At 41.3% G+C, this 21,803-nt stretch overlaps 1 protein-coding gene across 1 annotated transcript in view; it reads left to right on the forward strand.

Annotated features, from left to right (window-relative positions):
* CUBN (cubilin) overlaps positions 1-21,803 on the forward strand; it is a 223,416-nt gene that overhangs the window by 128,134 nt on the left and 73,479 nt on the right. The window contains 12 exon segments of the mRNA XM_075062312.1: positions 989-1,145; positions 5,297-5,413; positions 7,861-7,974; positions 8,648-8,776; positions 9,403-9,535; positions 13,787-13,992; positions 14,478-14,659; positions 16,526-16,718; positions 17,492-17,689; positions 18,011-18,157; positions 19,230-19,420; positions 19,717-19,900. Of these exon segments, the coding sequence (XP_074918413.1) occupies positions 989-1,145; positions 5,297-5,413; positions 7,861-7,974; positions 8,648-8,776; positions 9,403-9,535; positions 13,787-13,992; positions 14,478-14,659; positions 16,526-16,718; positions 17,492-17,689; positions 18,011-18,157; positions 19,230-19,420; positions 19,717-19,900 (1,951 nt within the window).

The raw sequence follows: 21,803 nt of genomic DNA on the forward strand, positions 1-21,803 counted from the left end.
TTAACTTTAGGGACCTATGTTTGAAAACTCTGGCTGAGGTTTCTTATCCTTCTGTACATGCTCATAGCTCTCACTGATGCTAGTGGAAGTTACATACATTTAAGACCAAATCCTGAGGTCCTTATTGAGGCAAAACTAGGGTTTTGATTGAGTAAAAATTATTCTCGATTTCAGCCATAAGGAGGAAAGAATAATGGAGAGGGGGAGGGTATTAAACATATATACAGTAAAATATGGGTCATTTGCCACTGTTTTGTAGACCCAGGGTTCTCAGTCTGGAATGATTGCATTACTTAGAAGTGGGTTCACCAGTGGGTTTGCATCGCCCCTGGGTTGCTTCCATAACAATGAGTTTTGTATAGAGATCGAAATATATGGAATACATGGTAGTTAGCATAATGTGATATGAACGTTTTATCAACACTTCTTGGGGAAGGCCACCAGACTTGTAAGCATGATATATTCTGCCGATAATTCATATTGTACAGAAAAATAACTACTTTATAAAAATGTTAGACAATATTTTAGAAACTATTGGAACTATTTCTTGTATTCTGCTTCATGTAAAACCGGGTGCCTTAGCTCTGATGAGTACAGTTTTGCTTTGGGGATAATAGATTTGGACAGTTTTGCCATAAGGCTGGTGGATTTCTTTAGTTGCATAACAAATCTTGAATGACAGAACTCAGTGATTTTTAGCACAGCTATTGCCAATTCCCACTTTTTGCAGCTTAATGTTTTTCCTGGCTGAGCCTATTAAGAGGTAAATGTGCTAGAGGATTCTCTTCATGAGCACAGAGCCTACTGTACTGTAGCTGATAGACAGAAGGGTTTTAAAACTAAGATCAATTTCCAAAAGACCAAAACTGTATGTGCATAAACAAACATTTACCAAAAAGCCTAATGCAATGAACACTTTGTGGGAAATGGACACGTGTATTGATCTGAAGTTCTAATTATTCCTTCTACACACTGCTGCTTTATATAGGTGTTTGATGGCCCAGACAGTGAAGCCCCACTTCTTGAAAAACTGTGTGGTGCCCAGCATCCCAGTCCCATCACATCCACCCAGAATGTTATGTTCATCCGATTACATTCCAACAGCAGCAACCAGCACAGGGGTTTCAGCGCTCACTTTACAGAAGGCAAGTTCCTCAATGACATAAATACCCTTTCTGCTGATCACAAATTACTCTTTTACTAGGTGCAGTCTCTCAGGACAAGTTATATCCAGTGTCGATGTCTCTACACATGCCATGTGGCTTTAAGGGGGCATTGATGAGATACTTTTCATTTCAGAATGGTTCAAACCAAAATATTTTGATTTCGGGTGAGATCCACACACCTGCTCTGCCATCTTTACAGCAGGCACAAGGGCCGGAGCAGCATAAAGGGATCCTAAAAGTCCTGGTTGTGGATGGGAGGAGGATTCCCCTTGCATAGGCATTGGAGAGACATCTGCAAGTTCAGTTTCTAAAGACCCCATTGCAAGCTCTGGTATAGAGGATGTGTCAAGGGTAGGGCTGCAGCTCATAGGGCAGTGCAAGGAGACTGTCATAATTTAGACAGGCCCCCAGGGCTGTATGAATTATATAGAGGGGCCTCTCCAGCCCCCAGGACAACACATGCAAAGGTGATTTAGAGTCCCCGGAGCTGCAAGTTCTCTGCTGTATCTTTTAGAGTAGCACAGAATCTCACCCTGTATTTGTTCAGCATATTGATAACATTTCTCTGTTTTATCATTAAGGAAAACCTTTATAAAGTTTTGCAATCTATACTTCTCCCTTAGAAATTAGAGATGGAAAAGACCTATTTAGTCATTCAGTGCATCCTTCTCCCAGAGGAAACTGTTCTGTGCAGTGCAGGAAAAAAATAATACTGTTAAAAATAAGATACGTTGTATAAAATTATTTAGAAAAGATTTATTATACAGTTATAGTAATAACGTACAGCTTGTAACTGATGTTACTTTTTTTTGCACAACATAACGATTTATTAGCACATTAAATTGTTCATCACTTGATAACCACACCAGCTCTTCAATATCATCCAAATTTTGTCCCTTATTCCCAGGCCTCTGTACTGTTAAACAATATTACTGAGAAAGTATTTCGCAAATAACATTGCATTTCCCACTCTTGTGTGAACATATAATAAAATGCCATATTGTGATGCATACACTTTTTGTTTTTAAAAAGGGCAGAACATTTTTGGTGGTAGGATGCGGACTAGTTATACAAACACAAACATGCCCAATAATTGATAATTCAGTAAGCTTCTGAGGAATATTTGAGATTAGGGCTTGGTCTACACTACGCGTTTATACCGAATTTAGCAGCTTTAAACTGATTTAACCCTGCACCCATCCACACAACGAGGCCCTTTATATCAATATAAAGGGCTCTTTAAACCGGTTTCTGTACTCCTCCCCGACGAGAGGAGTAGCGCTGAAATCGGTATTGCCATGTTGGATTAGGGTTAGTGTGGCCAGGAAATCGACGGTATTGGCCTCCAGGCGGTATCCCACAGTGCACCATTGTGACCGCTCTGGAAAGCAATCTGAACTTGGATGCACTGGCCAGTAGACAGGAAAAACCCGCGAACTTTGAATTTCTTTCCTGTTTGCCCAGCGTGGAGCTCTGATCAGCATGGGTGGCCATGCAGTCTCAAATCCAAAGAGCTCCAGCATGACCGTACGGGAGATACTGAGATCTGAGCGCTGTAAGGGAGGCAAATCTGTTCTATCAAAACTCCGTTACAGAAGAGAATGACAAAGCATTTGAAAAAATCTCAGGCTATGATAGACAGAGGCCACAGCAGGGATCAGCACAGTGCTGCGTACAAGCATAAGCGGAAAGACAAAGAATCAAATGGACGCTCATGGAGGGAAGACTGAGGACTCCAGCTATCCCACAGTCCCCGCAGTATCCGAAAAGCATTTGCATTCTTGGCTGAGCTCCCAATGCCTGAAGGATCAAACACATTGTCCATAGTGGTTCAGGGTATATCTCATCAATTTACCACCCTTCTCCCCCCATGAAAGAAAAGGGACAAAAATTGTTTCTTGCCATTTTTCACTGTCTTCCTACGTTTACTGCATGCTGCTGGTAGAAGCGGTGCTGCGGCGCTGAACAGCAGCATCCTCTTCCCTCCCTTTCCTGATGGCAAACGGTACAAAATGGTGGAAAACCGTCATCATCTCATGAGTGCTCCTGGCTGGCCTCGGTGAGGTCAGCTGGGGTCGCCTGGGTAAAAATGGGAATGACTTCCTGTCATTCCTGGCAGACGGTGCAAAATGCTGGGTAACCATCCTCATCATAGCAGCTGGAGCCTGAGCTCCATCAACCCTCTCCTCCCCTTTCGTGTCTAAAAAAAAGATTCTGTACTCCCTGGACTATCGTAGCAGCTGAAGGCTGCCTCCCCCTCATTTTATCTCGCTAAAAAGTCACTGTTTCTTATTCCTGCATTTTTTATTACTTCATCACACAAATGGAGGGACACTGCAATGGTAACCCAGGAGGGGTGTGGGAGGAGGGATGCAATGGGTGGGGTTGTTGCAGGGCACTCCTTAGAATGGCATGCAGCTCATCATTTCTGCGGGATCTCTGGGGCTCTGACCCGGAGCGGCTGTGCTCTCTGGCTCTCTAGTAGACTTGCCCCATATTCTAGACAGGACTGACTCTATTTTTAGACAAAGCATAAAGTCATTCCCATTTTGTCCATGCGCCCCCGGCCGAACTCAGAGAGGCCAGCCAGGAGCACCCTTGACAGCAGCAGATGGTACAAAATGATTGATAACCGTCATCGCCAATTTTCAGTTGCAAACGGTATAAAATGATTGATAATCGTCATCTCATCACCAATTTACAATGGCAGACGGTGCAATAGGGATGGTAACCATCTCTGCTGCCTTGCAAAGGCAAATGAATGCTGCTGTGTAGCACTGAAGTACCTCCTCTGTCAGCAGCATCCAGTACACATACGGTGACAATGACAAAAGGCAAAACAGGCTCCATGGTTGCCATGCTTTGGCATCTGCCAGGGCAATTCAGGGAAAAAGGGCGCGAAATGATTCTGCTGTTGCTTTCATGGAGGAAGGATTGAGTGAAGATATTTACCCAGAATCACCCGTGACACTGTTTTTGCCCCATCGTGCATTGGGATCTCAACCCAGAATTCCAATGGGTGGAGGAGACTGCGGGAACTAGTGGGTAGCTATCCCATAGCTATCCCAAGTGCAACGCTCCAGAAATCGACGCTAGCCTTGGTACATGGACGCACACCACCGAATTAAGGTGCTTAGTGTGGCCACGTGCACTCGACTTTATACAATCTGTTTTACAAAAGCGGTTTATGTAAAATTGGAATAATCCCGTAGTGTAGACATACCCTAGGACTTGAAACGCTCCAGGGGAAAACCTGGCTGCACAGCAGTCAATGGGAATTTTACTATTGCCTGCAATGGGATGTTTTTACCCTCAGAACAAATAGTGCTCCTGTACTAGACAGAGCGCTGAAAGTGAGCCAAACTCAGCAGTGTTTCTCAGTTCTCCTAGGAACTCGCCCCGAAAAGATACATTCTGGCATGGTGCTGCTCGTAGACATCACCATAGGGAGTGAGGGATGGAATTTATCAGGCCCAATCCTAACTCTGTCCCAAACCCACAGATTGGTGATTCTGCAGGCTCTCAGCAGCAAGGTCTGGAAAGGCATTTTAGGGCAGGGCACAGCATAAAGAACTCAGTCCATATGTTTATGCAGAAGCACAAGATTCACTCCTACAGCACAGGCCCAGTTGATCCAGCCACCCAAGAGGATCCAGACGAGAGGGGCCTGCAAGTGCCAGGGGATCCTTGTGCAGCATGGAGCTATTTCCGTAGCTTTATACCATCCTTCCTTCCAACTGCCAACCTAGACATATGAACAGGAAAATGGGGATATGACTGGGGCTTCCCCTAAAACCTGACCTTGGATGGCTCCCAGAATGGCCCTGAAGGGTTGTTAGCAGCTGGCTTAGATAACAGCAGCCCTCTAGTTGCTCTGACTTACATTAGAGCATCATCCTGACATTGAGTGATCCCCACACAAGAGTGGCTGCTTCTGAGGATCCAGTCCACTGGCCCTTTTTGACAAGTTATTTGTGAACTGCTTCAGAGATTTTAATTTTCAGTCCCTGAAAGAGTCAACAAGAGCATTCTAGGTTCTGATGCATCCATTTTATCACTCCCTAGCTCACTAGAGTTGTCAAAGGTGTATATAATATATGTACTGTATGTGTGTGTGTTTTATTTTAAAGCATGCGGAAGTCTCATAGAGACAGATTCAGTTGGTGCAGCAATTTCCTCTCCTCTGTATCCTGCCAAGTATCCAGACAATCAGAACTGCAGCTGGATTATTCGGGCCCAGGAGCCATGTAAGTAAAAACATCTCTGTGGGAAACTTGCTGGATGACTAATGTTCTCATCTCTGCTGTGGTAACAATGCAAAATTCCTCCCTTTCTTCTCTAGGAAATCCTGCCTCCTGGTAGGTTGGAGAAAATGAGGATCTCTTAATCTGCCAGAAACTAAATTTTGCTGTAAAAAGATTTAGGGTTTAACGAAAAACAGAACAGAAAACAATTTACAACTTTGTTATCTTGGCAGATTTATGAGACCCGAGGGCTGAATTGTAGGCTGTGTAGCTGAATATGATATGCAGCCAGAGCTGTTATGAGACAACCTATGGACTCATATGAGAAGTGCTGGTATCTGGTCACTGTCTTTTTGGCATGGAGAGGGAGGGAGCTGTTTTAATAAGAAGTTTAAACTAAAGCAGAAATGGGAGAACAAAAATCAGAAATAGGAGAACATAAATCGTATATACATAGGTGTGTTCTCAGATTTTCCTAATTGTAGACATAGGTTCACAATGGTTGTGATTAACAAGACAAAATTTTCCAACAATCACCCAATATTATCTATTAGAATGGGCCATTTCCCAATATAGAGAATAGGGAAATAGTATGGTATCCCAGATAACACTGTGCAGTAATTGTAAGTAAATATTTACTTTTCATCATGGCCAATATACCTCTGATGCTCACCTGATATTATCACAAACATGGAACATTTCAGCCCAAACAGACAATTTTAGAAAACATTCTGAGTCCTCTGGACAGAGGGGTTATAAAATGAAAATCTATCTGCCAATGCACACATTAGTAAATTAGACAGAGAAAAATAAAAGGAGATATGATGTAAAAACATACACTCTGATGGAAATCCAAGAAAAAAGAAGTCATTCAAAACTGTCTCTGATCTACAAAGTGCAAAATCTTCAAAGGCGTCTTTCTCTAGGATTTTATTTGTCCAATGGGGGAGACTGTAGGCCCAATTCTTCTCTCACATAGGTTGGTGCATATCAGGAGTAAATCTTCTGAGCCAATAAATTACACTGGTATATAACTAGTATAAATGAGAATCAGAGCATTCCTCTATGTATTGTGGAGATTCCTCCATATATTGCAGGTGTATCTGGCTTCATTATGCAGTTCACATAGTATTAGAATCATCTTGACAGTACGTGGACATAAAAAATGGATTTAGCCATTGGCAGGAAACAGCAGGGTCCTCTTATTCTGTTTGTACTGAGAGGGTCAACAAGTCACCTACTTTCACCACCCACTGTGATTTACTTTTAATTTTATACCCTGAGGACCAGCATGGATAGCTGTAATGGATTGGTTCTACTGGTACACAAAAAGGGAAAACAGAACAGCAGAGTCTATACCACTGAGTGCCAGTCAGTCGTACCCTGCTAAATGCAACCCTTCTGTCTGTGATTTCACTTCGTTATAGCTTACTATTTCTAGTCTGGTTAGGAAAAAAAAAATGTGTGCGCCAAATTCAGTATGTGTGGGTGGAACCATTGTAATTAATGGAGTTGCCTCACTTCTACTAGCACTCCAAATGAGGTTCATAGTGCTCCCACATATATCTTCTCATTATTAAAATCACAGACCTCTCTCTCGGACCTGTTCAAGACATAAGAACACTCCTAGATTAGGAATAATTATTATCGGGTACTAGCTGTGAGGCAGGCTGCTATTGTCATCTTCCTGAGCAATTATGGAAGAAAGAGGCCGTAATGAACAAACAAAAAGCAGTATGACAGTCAAAAATCCTAAGTCCTCCTTTTCATCATGTAGCCTAAAGCATCACAGTATGGAAAATCCAATTTCACATGAACATAGGGGAAGGTGCTAATGAATGGCCGTTTGACTAGTCAGATTGATACATATGGAATGTTTTGAAAAGTGATGCAAGATCCAGCCAATTGTGAGCCTGGAGCAGGGCAAATCCTGTTTGAATTTCATAGCATTCTATACTATAGATCACAAGGGACAGGACTTCCTGCGCTTATCAGAGTAGAAATGAGATATTTTAAAATAGCTGCAGAATTGTCTGTTGGGTATCATTCAACATATAATTACAAAGATGTTAGGTTGTTAAAAAAAATCTGTAAGTATTAAATCTTTAGTAATTAAATCTGAAGCAGATTGCACTAGAGTACTGTCCAATATGGTGTCACAAAATCCTGAAAAATTTTACAGTATTCTTACAATAAGCATAAGTACCTCCATCATACTCACTCTATGTAACAATAAACAGGCTACCTTTGATTTTATACTTCATGATCAATAAACAGACACCAATTTAGTTCACTGATTGACGTAGGGAGAGAAAACTGACACTTAAGCTTTTGCTATCCATTGTCTCCAATGAAAATAGAACATAAAAATCCACTCTGTACACCTAGGTAATTATTTATATGTGAAATGCAAAACCTTCCCTTAAGTTTTTATTCTTTGCCGTTAACAGTCAACCACATTACGCTGTCCTTCACTGACTTTGATATTGAAGGCGACAGAAGTAACTGTACCATGGACTTTGTCGAGATTTTGGAAGGGGATAACGATGAGGCTCCTCTTCAAGGTACTGCAGCCTTTTTTCTTGTCTCTCTTGATGGTTTTAAAACAACTATTTATGTTCAGAGTCAAAGCTGTGATGAACTGAGTGAGATTCAAGATTGAATAGTATTTATATAGTTAGATAATTTCACTATTAATTATTAATGTTTATTATCCTAGAATCATAGGAGAGTGGGGTTGGGAAATGGGGCGCCACTGGGCTAGATGCTGTCCAAACACAGAGTAGACTTCCCCTGCACTGAAGAGCTTAGAGTTTTCCTCTACCAAAGCACTGAGGGTGCCATACAGGAATTTATACAATACAAACAATAGAATGATCTTCTCCATGGTTTGATCTTCCCTGTAAGGGGGTCCCTGTGGCAGGGGTGATCTCTGACAGTGTCACTTTATTGAAACTGCTGGATGCTAACACCTCAGTATGGACGGAATGCCCTCCAGGATCGCCAGTGAGCCTCAGTCTTTGGAGGAGTGTCCTGGGGCCTAGGTTGACATAATGTTACATAATCGGGGAGCTTTCAGCATTCACCAAGGATTGTAAACCACAAACAAAAGACTGTTTTAATAGTAGCTGATATAAGCATTAGCATCTGAGGGTTAGTTTTGCACTAGATAACGAGGCCAGTGTTTATACTCCCTGCATAACATTTCACTTCCCTTGTATTGCTGTTGATTTTCAGGCCGTTACTGTGGCACTGTTATGCCACAACCTGTTACTTCTTTCAGCAATGGCTTTGTTGTAAATTTTGTATCCAGTAATGCCAGAACTGCCAGAGGCTTCCATGCTACCTGTGCTGCATCATTGTCATGTAAGTTGATTTTGCAAGCCCCCATACTGAAGCTGGTAGAAGAGCAATTTTTAACCTAAACAATAGATTTTTTTGAAGAAGCCCTCTCAGATTCCCCTTTCTATTCTTTAGTGCCCTAACAACACCACACTCAAAATCCCATATTGCCTTGACCCTCTGTTCTGGCCAAAGAGAGTGGTACACAGTTATCTACAGAACTGTCCAGTGTGAGCCACAAAGTGCCTTTTCCACCTACGAATGGAGAAAGCTGCTGCCTCAGTGTGCTTCCAGCTCTGCCATCCCAAGGAGAGATGGCTCAAACCTTCGACAAATCTCAAATTTCCAAACACTTTCACTCCCTCTGCTAGCTGGGCCCTTTCTTTTTATCTGTAAGTCATCAGTAGCCAGCTCTGTGCCTTACTGGATTTAGCATGTTTAAGGATTTGATTCCTGAAGCTGGGATTTCCTTCTGGGGATCTTAAACCAGTGCTCTGTCCACTGATGCCAAGAAGTTAACAAATGGGGAGAAAGGGATATCCATTGTTGTTTCAACGTTTTTTCCCTCTGACTTAGTGAGTTAGCCCACTTCTGCCCAAGGTATCTTTTCCACGTAGTCTTCAGTCTCTGTTCTGTCTTTCTCATTTCAGCCTGTGGCGGTATCTTCCACATGGACAGAGGAGCCTTCAACAGCCCTAACTATCCTGAATCTTATCCTTTGGACACGGAATGTATCTGGAAGATTGTCAGCTCCCCTGGCAACCGGCTTCAGCTGTCTTTCATGTAAATCCGTTCCAAGGGTTATTGTTCAGCCTTTTAATGGAGCTGCAGGAAGGAAGCACTGTGTTTAGTAGGAAATGTAATTACCAGCATGTAAAACTGTATCAGTGTGTCCAAAATAACTTAGAAAGAGAACACAGCAGTGGCCACAGGAGCTTACAGTCAGTTTTCTCCCTTATTGGTGGTCATTTATACTAGGGACATTATACAATATTATATAACTAGATGGTGCATTGTCGGAGAGTATCATGGGGTGCTAAAGGGTTCCTTATGAACAAGAGGAAATTCAGCATCACTGCATCTTTTGTCTTTTTAGACCCTTTTGCAAATGAAAACCTTTTCAATTCTTTTTTGGTTATTGGCAGGTATCTCATACTACTGTATATCTGGAGAGTATAAAGTGTCCATATTCTTAATAAGTTGCAATAATTGGTTTCATGTTGAATTAAAGGCCTCAGATTTACTTCTGCAGCTGTGTCAAATCACAAAGATGGAGATAAAACAGGAACTAAGTGAGTCTTGCTAGGAGTACACCTTCCTTCCTGTCTAAGTACTTTCCTTAGAAGATATGAGACCAGAAATTTATGTATGATCCGGAAAACAATCCAGATAACTTTAACAAGATGCAGTTATGCCACTCTTTGCCCACGATGTTAATTTCTAAGCTTGTCTATTTCATAGCATTAAACATTGTTTGGTGCCAAGAAACAGAATACTGACCCTTGACAGAGCAGGTCAGTTGGAAAAGAAAAGCAACACTAGAATTTATATTTGCAGTTAATTAGTGTACAAGTAACACACACCCAGAAATATACTTATTGTATATGATGTAGTTATCACGGAAACATTGCTTTGCTAGCCACAGAAATGGACACACTGTTATAAATTCTTCCTCGGAGAAATGGGGTGAAAGCACTGTAATCTGAGAAACATTTTTCAAGTTAATTGCTAAAGACAATAACAAATAACAACTTTCTTAACCAAAACAAGTGTATAGTGTGAACCAGATACACTTTGTGCAATACACATACAATTGTAATGTGTGATCCTCAGTGGATGTAATCCCTGTTCATTAGTTTCATGTAACCAAAAGGCCAAATCAAGAAATGCTAGGAGATTTTTGGGCAGTCTATAGCAAGGAGATATTTATTTTAGTTAGTTGAATACTGGGATTTTATAAAGTTTCTTTGCCATGAGGTATTCATCATCTTTATATTGGTCTTACAAAATTGCCTGTCTTGCAAGTTGAGGGTTTGCTCTAAATTTATCCAAAGTGTATCCATATGGGTAGTTGGAACTGTTTCATAGTGGGTCTGTACACTGGAGACATATGGATATATTCAGGCCTGAAGGAAGGGGGGATGAGTGACCAGAATTTGAAAGCAGAGATATTTGTGCATTAGTTGTAGAAGTCACTTTCTGGGATCTTTATTGCTATATTCATGACTGGCTTTTGAAAAGGATACTGGGTTGATTCAACATAACTCAATAAGAAATGCAGTGATATTTTAGCTTCTATCTAGCATTCTGATCAGTTGCTGCAGTAATTAGAGATTTAGGAACAGAGTTATTTAAAAAACAGATTGAACCTGCTCATCCTTTTTGCACTAACGTAAAATCTCTTCCAAAGGATTTGGTTCAGTTTTAATGGGAGTTACTAACAATCACATACATTTGGTTGAACCTCCTTGTCTTTTTTCTTCTTTTTTTTTTCTGTGCAGCTCAACCCTTGACTTTATTTGAGGTTGAGATTCACACAAACCTGGGGACACAAGTTGAAACTCAAAGTAAAATTATACAAGCCCAGCAGGCTTAGTCAGGAATCCACCCAGATTCCCCACATCCCTTGCCATAGGCCCCATTCCCACAGTAGCCCAGGCTCCCATTAGGAGAGCTCGCTGTGCTTTCTTGGGAGGTATGTTCACCTAGTCTTATTCCAGTTTTGCCTGGTATGAGGCAAACACATTACACAGCTCTAATTCTAAAAAGCAATTCCTCACAACTTCCACCAAGATCCTCTGGCCCATGCAACCTCTACTTCACTTCCCCTGATCTCCCGGCCACTTCCAGTCGGCTGTTGTCACATTCCAAGATGCAGTCCAGACCAGTGAGGATTGTGTCACTGCCTGCTGCATAACCTGAGGTACCTCACCATGCTTTACTATTGTAGATCCCAATCTAGGCTGTTCACAAGCAGCTTACCAGCATGCAGGGCTCAACCTGAGTGTCTGTGTACTAGACAGCCTGGTTCAGCAGCTCTGATCCCAGCAGTCTGTCTACAGCCCCACAGCTCCACTTTGCATTCTACCAGCCTTGGTTACTACTTTCAGGGTGACCCCAACCCCAAATTTTCCAAAAAATTTGTTTTCTGCACTGCCCAACTCTCTCCTGGACTGTTCAGATATTGAGGTTTGTTGCCCCTGTAATGGGTAAATATTTAAGTTTGTTACTTTAACTGGAGTTACCAGTTTAAACACTGCACTGGATTGGTTTAGATTAAAAATAGAACAAGTTTATTAATGGAAGCAGAGAGGATTTGAGGTGAATTCAGGTATAAGAGATAAAGTTAGAAATGGTCACCAGCAAATAAAAGTAAAAACATGCGTCTAAAAATCTAAAAATTAATCCAGCAAGTTTTGGTTCAAGGCTTTGTTCAAGATGGCCTTTCTCACTCCCAGTCTTCCAGCAAGATGGTGACTGACCCTTTCCTTGGTCAGGATGTCTCCCACAGGCCCGGTGATACTGGTGCCTTTCACTTCTTAGGTGACAGAGAGAGAACTTTTGGGGTTATGCCCCTTTCTTTTGTAGTCCAGTGAAACTTTGAAGTGAGGAAGGCAATGTGGAGTCTGGTAACGAAGGAAGTTCCATGCTCTTCCTTCCCCCACCTGTGTTTGCTAAAATGCAAATTGTTCTGTTTCCTGCCATCTGCGGCCCCTGCTGTTTTGCTGGCCCCGTTTACTACTTATATGTAAACTGAGGTAAACACACATTCCCATTTTTAGGACAGACCTATTTAACAACTTTTGCCTAGGCAGGACTGTCTGGTTTTCAACATGTTCTACTAACATCATACAGGGGGAATTTATAACTTTTTACTTACAATATTGCTACCTCCATTTCACCATGATATTGACCAGTGAGTTATTAGTTTTCAAATGATACCTCATAAGGCCCATTTTGTATGAAGATTATTACAGTAGTGGTAGGGTGGGAATTCAGCGGTTTCTTTTGGTCACAGCCTCTCATGCCCTTGCAGTCTGCAATGGATCTTCTGCTTATGAGTCCTCTTCTACATATAGAGCTCAGCAAATACCTGGTACCTCAATTCTCAATCTTACACCCTCCAGACCAGTAGGTTTCAACCTTTTTTCCTTTGAGGACTCCTCAACAATTTCAAATGGAGGTGCAGACCCCTTTGGAAATCTTAGATGTGGTCTGTGGACCCCAGGTTGCAAACCACTGCTCCAGATAATCCCTATTGTTGACGTACACTGCACACTGATGATGGGAAAGCCTCAGAGTTCAACTGACCTCATGCTCAGCAGACAAAAGACAGAAAGAGATAAAAGTATTCAAAGTGAAGTGGATTGTAGAAAATGGAGCGAGTAGGGAGGGGCTTTGGCATATCTGAAGCCCTAAAAGTAAAAAAAAAAGTAGAGAAGGTACGGAGAAGAGGAGATAAGATTTCATAATGTTAGATAAACTTCAAGTAAGTATTTGGCCTTTTGAAATTACTCCATCCTCAGAGAGTGCACTGGAAATCTGCAAGTAAATGAAGGTGGGCACACATTGATACACAGTGATGTAAGTATAGTTTTGAGTCTCATATGTTTCACTATTCTATACATCCAATATGACTCTAAATGTAACCTCAACACTATACAAAAAATCTACTATATGTAACATGGGCATGTCAAATACCTTGTACTACTTTTGAGAACCAAAAAACTCTTTAAGAGATGAAACCTTAGTTATGCAAACTAAAGATATATGGGGTGAGGAAGTTATTTTTCCACTGCATACAGCATTGCAAAATTGACTACATGTATTATGGTTTATGGAAGGGTTTTGTTGTTTTGCTGGCTAGGGTGGGGAGTTACTTCTTTTTTAGTGTTAGTATTGTCCATTGCTGAAGGGAAGGACATCAGATTGTAGTTGGATGAATGGTCTGATCTAGTATGGCAGATTCTGCAGTGTGTTTCTATAATACATATACAATAATCTTAATGGTTCTGCTTTTTGCAACTCAAACAGAACATTCCAGCTGGAAAATAGTGAAGGCTGCACCAAGGATTATCTGGAGATTCGCAAAGGGAATGACACTGGCGAGATGGTGGGACGATACTGTGGGGACTCCTTACATTTGAATTACACGTCCATCATTGGGCACATCTTGTGGGTCAAATTTGTCTCTGATGGCTCAGGCAGTGATGTTGGCTTTAGGGCCAATTTTGCTCACTGTAAGTAAATATTATTTCACTGAAAAATAAATTACCATTTTTCAGAGCACTTCCAAGAATAAGGGGGAAATGGTATATTTAAAAATAAAGGATGATATCCTGGCAAAATTCTGACTGACTTTAATGGAACCAGGATTTCACCCAAAATATTTTTAAAATGTACACAAAATGTTATTGAATACCTGCCCTATCTGTAACATGACTGCACAGGGCTCTTGTATGCCTGACTACATTTTATATAAGTATATTTTGGATGTCAGAATTAGAAATAAAATTATACAGAGGCCGTGTTGCCTAGTAGAGCACAAGACTGGGACTCAGGATACCTGGGCTCTCTTCCTGGCTCTGCCACTGGCCTGCTGGCTGACCCTGGACAAGTCATTTTCCTTCCATGGGCCTTCCTTGACCCAATTGCCAAGTTTACTCTTTAAAATTAAGTTGTTGTGAGAAACATTATCATTAGTAGGCTCCTTCTTGTTTTTCAGTATTTGGGAATGATATTGTGGGAAATAGTGGGCAAATTGCTTCTCCATTGTGGCCCAGAAACTACCCTCACAACTCCAATTACCAGTGGATGATAAGTGTCAATGCTTCTCATGTTATCCACGGTCAGATCCTGGAGATGGACATTGAAGATCGTAACAGTTGCTCTACTGACAAGTTAAAGGTGAGGTCATTTTGGTAGATTCTTTTTATAAATTGTCTTAGAAATAATGAATAAAGCAGGTGAAGTGAGGCTTGGGAAATGTTTTCAAAGGTCCAGTTTAGGCCATTTGCTTTCCTTCATTCCTTTTGAATAATTACTGAATCTAGATAGTGTTACATGCACGTTTCCTCACTAGTAGGCAACATCAGATATTGCCCTGCTGGGCATTTAAAATATTTTATAGGCTGACAAAAATAGGTTACTAAAGGCACAACCTAACATTTTCAAATTCAGGAGCTTCAGAAATGCTATGTCAATACAGTTCCAACTGAAAAGAGTAGGAGTTGTATTTATCTATTTGACACTTCCAAAAATCTAGCCACCTTTATGTAAATGCCTAAATGTGGATTTAAATATTAACTTTAGGAATTTAAGGCATTGATCCTGGAAACATGGACACGTATTTATTTTTACACATGTGTAAGTGTTTATAGTAGCCTCGCCTCAGTTTGAAAAATTTTTTGGCCACTGTCAATGGGAAGGATCATATAATAGGGCTAGATTGTGCCTTTAGGCACAGCCTTGAACAAGCTCTTGCTTCTTCTTTGCTCTGGAGAATTAATAATTTGTTGCTGGCCTATATCAGTAGCAAGTTACATCACCTGCTATCTGCTCAGCTGAATTGGGCAGTTGGTACTCCCCCTTTCTCCTCTGCATGGTTTTGTAGTCCAAGTCATAATCTGGACTTTAGACTTTTTTCAAGCTATCAGGGCCAAATGCGGCCATGGTGTGATTCCAATAAGGTATGAATTTAGCTTTCATATTTAAAAACATAATGAAACACAGTGCAAACTAAAGCTTAGTAACAACAGTAACATACTGCATGCATCCCGTTTATCATTTCTCTGCTTTGATTCTCTCTCTCAACTTACATTAGTATGACTCTGTTTCAGAATTTGTTTCCCTCTCTATGATTGTTGATCCTATGATTGGCCTTTGGTTTAATCCCCTTTTATAACCAGACATTTACAAGTAGTTCACTAACACACACGTTACTTCTCTTCTTTCCATCTTGTCTCATATTTTAACAACCTGGATTTTTTTTTCTTTCTTTCCATTGAGCCTAACAAGTTCTTGATGCTCAAATCACTGAGCTAGATATTCAGCAGGTATAAATCAGCATAACTCCATTGGCTTCAAGCTATGATGATTTACACCAGCTGAGGAGCTGATCCATACGTTAATATTTTGAATCTTCTTTCCAGTCTTCTCTGTCTTGCATTCACTTTGGGGCTACATAGTTGGTTCTGACCACTAGTAACACAAAAGCATCTTGAACACATTGAGATTTTTGGCTTGCAAAGTGCTACTTAAAATATTTATGGGGATCAAAAGAAATTTCCTGAAGAATGCATTTTATTATTTCTTCCTCAGCGAAGAACAGTACATCAGTGGTGTTTTACAGATGAAAAGCCAGTTAATGTGTTGGAAGAACAGTCTATAATGGGCAATGAGTTGAGTTTGATGGCTTCAATATTGATCCTTCTGGTGGGGAAGCACCATATGTTGCGGGTGAAACAAAAGGGCTGTTACCAATATCTTTTATTATCTACAATGGAATTAGGGGGCTGAAGCTTCAGTTCTATCTCATTTATTTGAAGATGGGAATATCCTCCTCACGAGTCCAGTTTACAATGGTGCCAGCATCAGGAACTTTGCAGTGACGTTGGCCACACTTCACTGGTTTCATTTTCACTACTGTCAGCCTTAACCAGCCCCAAACACTCAAAATTAAAACCATAGTAACAGTGATTTTCCATTACTTTGCTGGATATGGTAGGGACAGAAAAATACCATTTCTGCTCTGCTCTCTTTTTCTGCTTACAGATCTACGATGGGCCCAGCACCCATTTCCGTCTTATCGCCACATACTGTGGTATTGTCCCTTCATCATTCATCTCCTCTGGCAGTTCTATCACAATCCAGTTCCAGTCCGATTCTTCTGTGAATGGAAAGGGTTTCCTTTTGGACTGGTATGCAATGGAAGCTTCTCCAGCCACTACGTATACCATTGCTAGAGGTTTGTCTCTGAAAATGGCACTATTGGTTAGTTTGTTGAGTGATAATATTGGTGAGGCACTAAATCCTGTTCCCATTAAAGGGCACCTGGTGTAATGCAGGGGAGACCTGTGTTACCATTGTTACTGATCATCATTATTATTTTTGTTGATTTGTATTGTTGTATCTCCCTCCAAATGCAGTTTTGTTACGTTGTTTTAAAAGTGAAGCTCAGGCTTCATTGGAGGGGTTAAGGATTCTCAAGCCCTTTCTGGCATTTTAGGAGGGACAAATATTTTGCATGCTTATGTGGAAAAGTTTCCTCCTTGAAATAATATTCTTGAAGGGTTTGTCACTTGCATAAGGAAGATGACTAACAACCTCATGTGATGCCGTTTAGAAACCCTGAGATTCAACTCTGCGCAGACCTTCAGGGACATACAGGACGTGCTTGATCCAAAATATCCTATAAGCAAAGGAAAAGAAGTTCAGTATGAATATATGTCTCTTGTGTGAGATATCTACCTATTGTAAGAAATGAGAACATGAATCTATTGTATCTGAGCAAGTTAAACTGGACAAAGTTAAGATTGACTTGTGTGCCAGCTACGGTTCCTATTTTCAAACCAACACCTAAGTGTGCTTGCAGAAGTACTTTAACATTGTATTGACATATAGCACCATTGTAGTTTTCATACTGTGTTCAGTGAGGGACTGTCAAATTAGATGATAAAGAAGAAACACTTTAATTTTATAAAAGAAGACTTTTAATGTTTATTTCTTTTTGCACAGCAGGTGGATGTGGTGGTGTTGCCGTGACTGGAGAAACCCCTTCATTCCTCTTCTCACCAGACTGGCCCAGCAACTACAGAAATTTTGCTGTCTGTACCTGGCTTATCAGAGCTCCAGAATCCACTGTAGAGTTCAACATCCTGGCCCTAGATATAGAATCTCATAGTTCATGCAACTACGACAAACTTGTCATCAGAGATGGTGAGAAATCTTGGTACCATCTGACAGTGTGAAATACACAGAGAGCCCCAGTTTATAAAAAATCCTTGTCTAGTGTGTGTGTAATTAAAATAAATAAATACATCCGAAAAATCAAATTTTGCTTCAGTTTATCAGTCACAGGAACCTGTTCCAAAATGAATATTCTTCTGTGCTGAAGCTATGTGCAGGCAAATATCAAGCAACAAGCAACACAAGATGGTGATAGTCCAGAAAAATGTGTGAACAACTTTGACTGAAATACTGTTAAAAAATTAAGACTTCTGGTATTTTTAATACTGATATTTCCTCTTTTAACCTTAGGAGACAATAGCGTTGCCCCAGTGCTGGCCACCATATGTGGTCGAGACACACCTGGGCCAATAAGATCTACTGGAGAGGCCTTGTTCATTCAGTTCACCACAGATGCAAGTGTCACTGGTGCTGGGTTCAATGCTTCTTATCACAAAAGTAAGTTGTGGGTTTTTTTTTTCAAATTTATCTTTAATCTGTCTTGCCGCTGAAAGCTGAATGAGGAAGGAAGTAGTTATAGCCTACATTTTTAGCATAGCTACCTGCCACAACTGTCAGCAATCTATCCAAGTAATTGCATGAAGCATCTGTTAATATATTCCAAAAACACATGTTCTTAAGGTAAACTTTGTCCCTTGTCCAGTGTTCTACTGTTATGGAACTCTCTTCAGATCTGAAAATCACCTTTGTCCTGAAAAACAAATATTGTAGCCTGGAAAATGTACAAGCGCATGAAGAAATATTACAACAGTTAAGAATTATGGTTAAGAATTGCAAAATATACTAAGAAAATATGAAGGCTGGTTCTAGCTAAAAAACAAGCTGCAATTGTTGAGAGATGGGGAAGCGGAGAAAGAAAGGGAAGGGAACCTACGACTTGGAGATGCAAATAAATGAATCCAAGCACACACACAAAATAGATACAGGGCCAGATCCTTGGACCCTTTTAAGGCCCCACAAGGACAAAGATGCCTCATGGCAAGAGTTGAAGATTCTTCTTTCATATGGAAATCCTCTGCTGCAGCCAGATGCTTGTGAGCAGTTCTGACCGCCCCACTCCCCAAACACACAGACTGCTGTAGAGTGCATTCCAAGGGGGGCAGGAGCAGGGAGGGGCATGTCAGTGTCTTGAGTGGACAGCTTTGAGGTTGCTCCAACTTACAACCTGCACTGGGGGCCAGTTTAGGGTACAGCAGCCCCCTGATTTGGTACTGAGAAGAAAGCATGAGGAAAGATGGCATAAAGACACCTATGCCTCTCCTCCCCACATGCATCAAGCACAGTGCATTACTCATTTGTCTGCCATACTAAAAAGCCAGGTCTGTTTGTTGTGTGTCAGCATACAGCCTGGACCTGCATGTGGCCTGGAAGTGGGCAGGTTATTCAGGATGTCCACTAATGCACATCCCACACAACTGTTCGGCATTTGGCTTATCACAGTGATTTTGAAGACATTTTTGTAATAATTTAAGATGATTTTTTCTTCTTTATCTCATTTCCCTTCATTCAGGTTGTGGTGGCTATTTGCATGCCGACAGGGGAGTGATCACATCCCCCAACTATCCTCAGGCCTATGCTCCCAATCTCAATTGTTCCTGGCATGTATTGGTTACCAGTGGGTTTGTTATCGTTGTCCATTTTGAACAACCCTTCGAAGTTCAGAGCGAGGATGCTTCTTGCAGCCATGGGGACTACTTGGAGGTGAGCTGATCAGCTGTGGGTGTTGTCACTTGGGTTCCAGAAACAGAATATACTGGCCCATGACTAGGGCTCCGATATGTTGTGGTATTATTAACAACAGGAAAGTGACAAAATATCATTTAGAATGGTCTTGCTATCTTTCAAAGCTTTATTTAGAGATGCCGATTTACTGGTACAGTGAATTAAAGGGAGAAATGCTTTTTTCAAGATTGTTGTTTGGGTTTGTTCTTATATCTGCTAGAGCTTCCTTAAGGTTTACAGCGTATGCTTGAACAACCTTAACAATTTCCTTCTAGCTTAAAAATGGACTGGATGACTCTGCCCCACCTTTGGGGACCATTGGAAGGAACGGGCGGTTTTGTGGTAGCAGCTCTTTTTCTGCCTTGTACACTACAGACAATCAGCTCTTTGTCCACTTCATTTCTGACAGCAGTCATGCGGGCCAAGGGTTCAAACTGAAGTATGAGGCTAAGAGTCTGGGTGAGTGTCAAAATCCAACACAAATTCTGAAAATTAGTAGAAAAAAAACCATAAAATTTGTTCTTTCAGAAACACAATTCTTATAATAAGTGACTTAACCTGAAGAGACAAGGTGGGTGAGGTAATATCTTTTATTGGACCCACGTCAGTCCTTAGAGAAAGACAAGCTTTCAAGCCCTACAGAGCTCTTCTTCAGGTCTAGGGAAGGTGCTCCAGTGTCACAGCAAAATGCAAGTGAAACAGATTGTTTAGCATGAGTAGTTAGCACATAGTGTAAGCGAGCATTTAGGGCAGAGTGGCCCGCTAACACTTCTGCAGTGATAGGACAAGAGGAGGGGGTTAGTGGATTCCAATTCCAGTAATAAGCCATAAATCCAGTGTCTGTTCAGTCCATGATTTTTAGTATCTAGCCGAGTAATGAATTTAAGCTCCTTATGTTAAACAATCTGTTCCACATTGCATTTTGCTGTGACACTGGGAGCACCTTTCCCAGACCTGAAAAAGAGCTCTGTATGGCTTGAAAGCTTGTCTCTCTCACTAACAGAAGCTGGTTCAATAAAATATATTACCTCACCCTCCTCGTCTTTCTAATATCCTGGGACCAAAACAGCTACAACTGTACTTAGCATGGAGATACTGTAATCTGATTAAAAAACAAATATCAGCAAAAATGCCTTCTGTGTAAGTTATTTGAAATGCTCACTGCATAAGTATTCCACATATTTGTAAGGGACCAGATTGTAGGTTGTCTACATGTCAAGGACGGTAGTCAGTGAGCAGAGGTTGGAGGAATCGCTAGAACCGGGTTCAATAAGCAAGAGTCAGGGTCAAAGTCAGGCTGAGGTTGGAGACTGAAGATCAGAGGTAGCATCAGGCTAGAATCAGGAGGCAAGAGTCAGGATCAGAGTCCTGAGATCAAGAGACAAGGTGAGGTCTAGAGTCACAACAGGCCCAAAGTCTTTGCTGTTGCCCAGACAACCTCCTGGGGTACCTTCCAGGGTTAAAAAGAGTGATGGCCAATCAGAGGGCCACAGTTAGGGTTATCACCTAGCCAGTATTTGATCGACCTGGCCAGTTTTTTTATGTATTTGCCAGTTGCCAGAAAAATTATTTAATCTGCCAGTTTTTTTACATAGGTCTAAAGATTTGCATTGTTATCGCAATGCACTGGGATATCTAATGTTAAAAGTTTCTGTGTCCAGCTAAAGATGCTGCAGTGTTACCACTTATGCAGTTTAAGTAAGAAAAATGATATTATCAATTTTATCCGTATGTGTTATCTGTCTAGATAAGTGGCTGTTGAAGTGGGAGGTGGGGGGAGAGTTGCAGAGTTGCCTTATGGCTGGAAGTTGAGGTTGCAGCAGGCTTGCCTTGTGGGACGGTGGGTGCTGGGGTTTTTTTGCATTTCAGAGGTGGTAACTCCAGCTGCAGGGTATTGTCACTCTGGCTTCTCTGGGTAGTACTGCCTGTGGCGCCTATTCTCCACAGTGCTCCTTGGCTTGCTGCACTGTGGGAACATCAGTTGTCCCAGGCTCAGCAGACCTGGGTTCTAATCCTGACGTTATGTTAATAAAACACTTTTTATTAGTAGTATCTCTAGTTTCCCTGTGGTTGGGTTGAAGCTATCTCTCGCCTGCATCTGGGAAATAGGGGAAGTTGGACACAGGTTAGCAGGAGACTTCAACAGTTAACACAGGGAGGGAAGGCAAGTTAGAATCTTGCCTCTTCCTGCTACATACTGCAAATAGTGAGTTACAGCAGAAATGAGTGTGACCCAGTGCATTGGCAGAAATGATAACATTCCACAAAAGTTTCCTCCTCAGCTGAGAAAATAACATCCCCTGCAGGAACTGGCATTTTTGAGAGAATGAAGAGGTGGCAGGCCACATCCTCAGCTGGTATA

Source organism: Chelonoidis abingdonii, chromosome 2, assembly GCF_003597395.2.
Source record: "Chelonoidis abingdonii isolate Lonesome George chromosome 2, CheloAbing_2.0, whole genome shotgun sequence".
Taxonomy (NCBI): domain Eukaryota; kingdom Metazoa; phylum Chordata; order Testudines; family Testudinidae; genus Chelonoidis; species Chelonoidis abingdonii.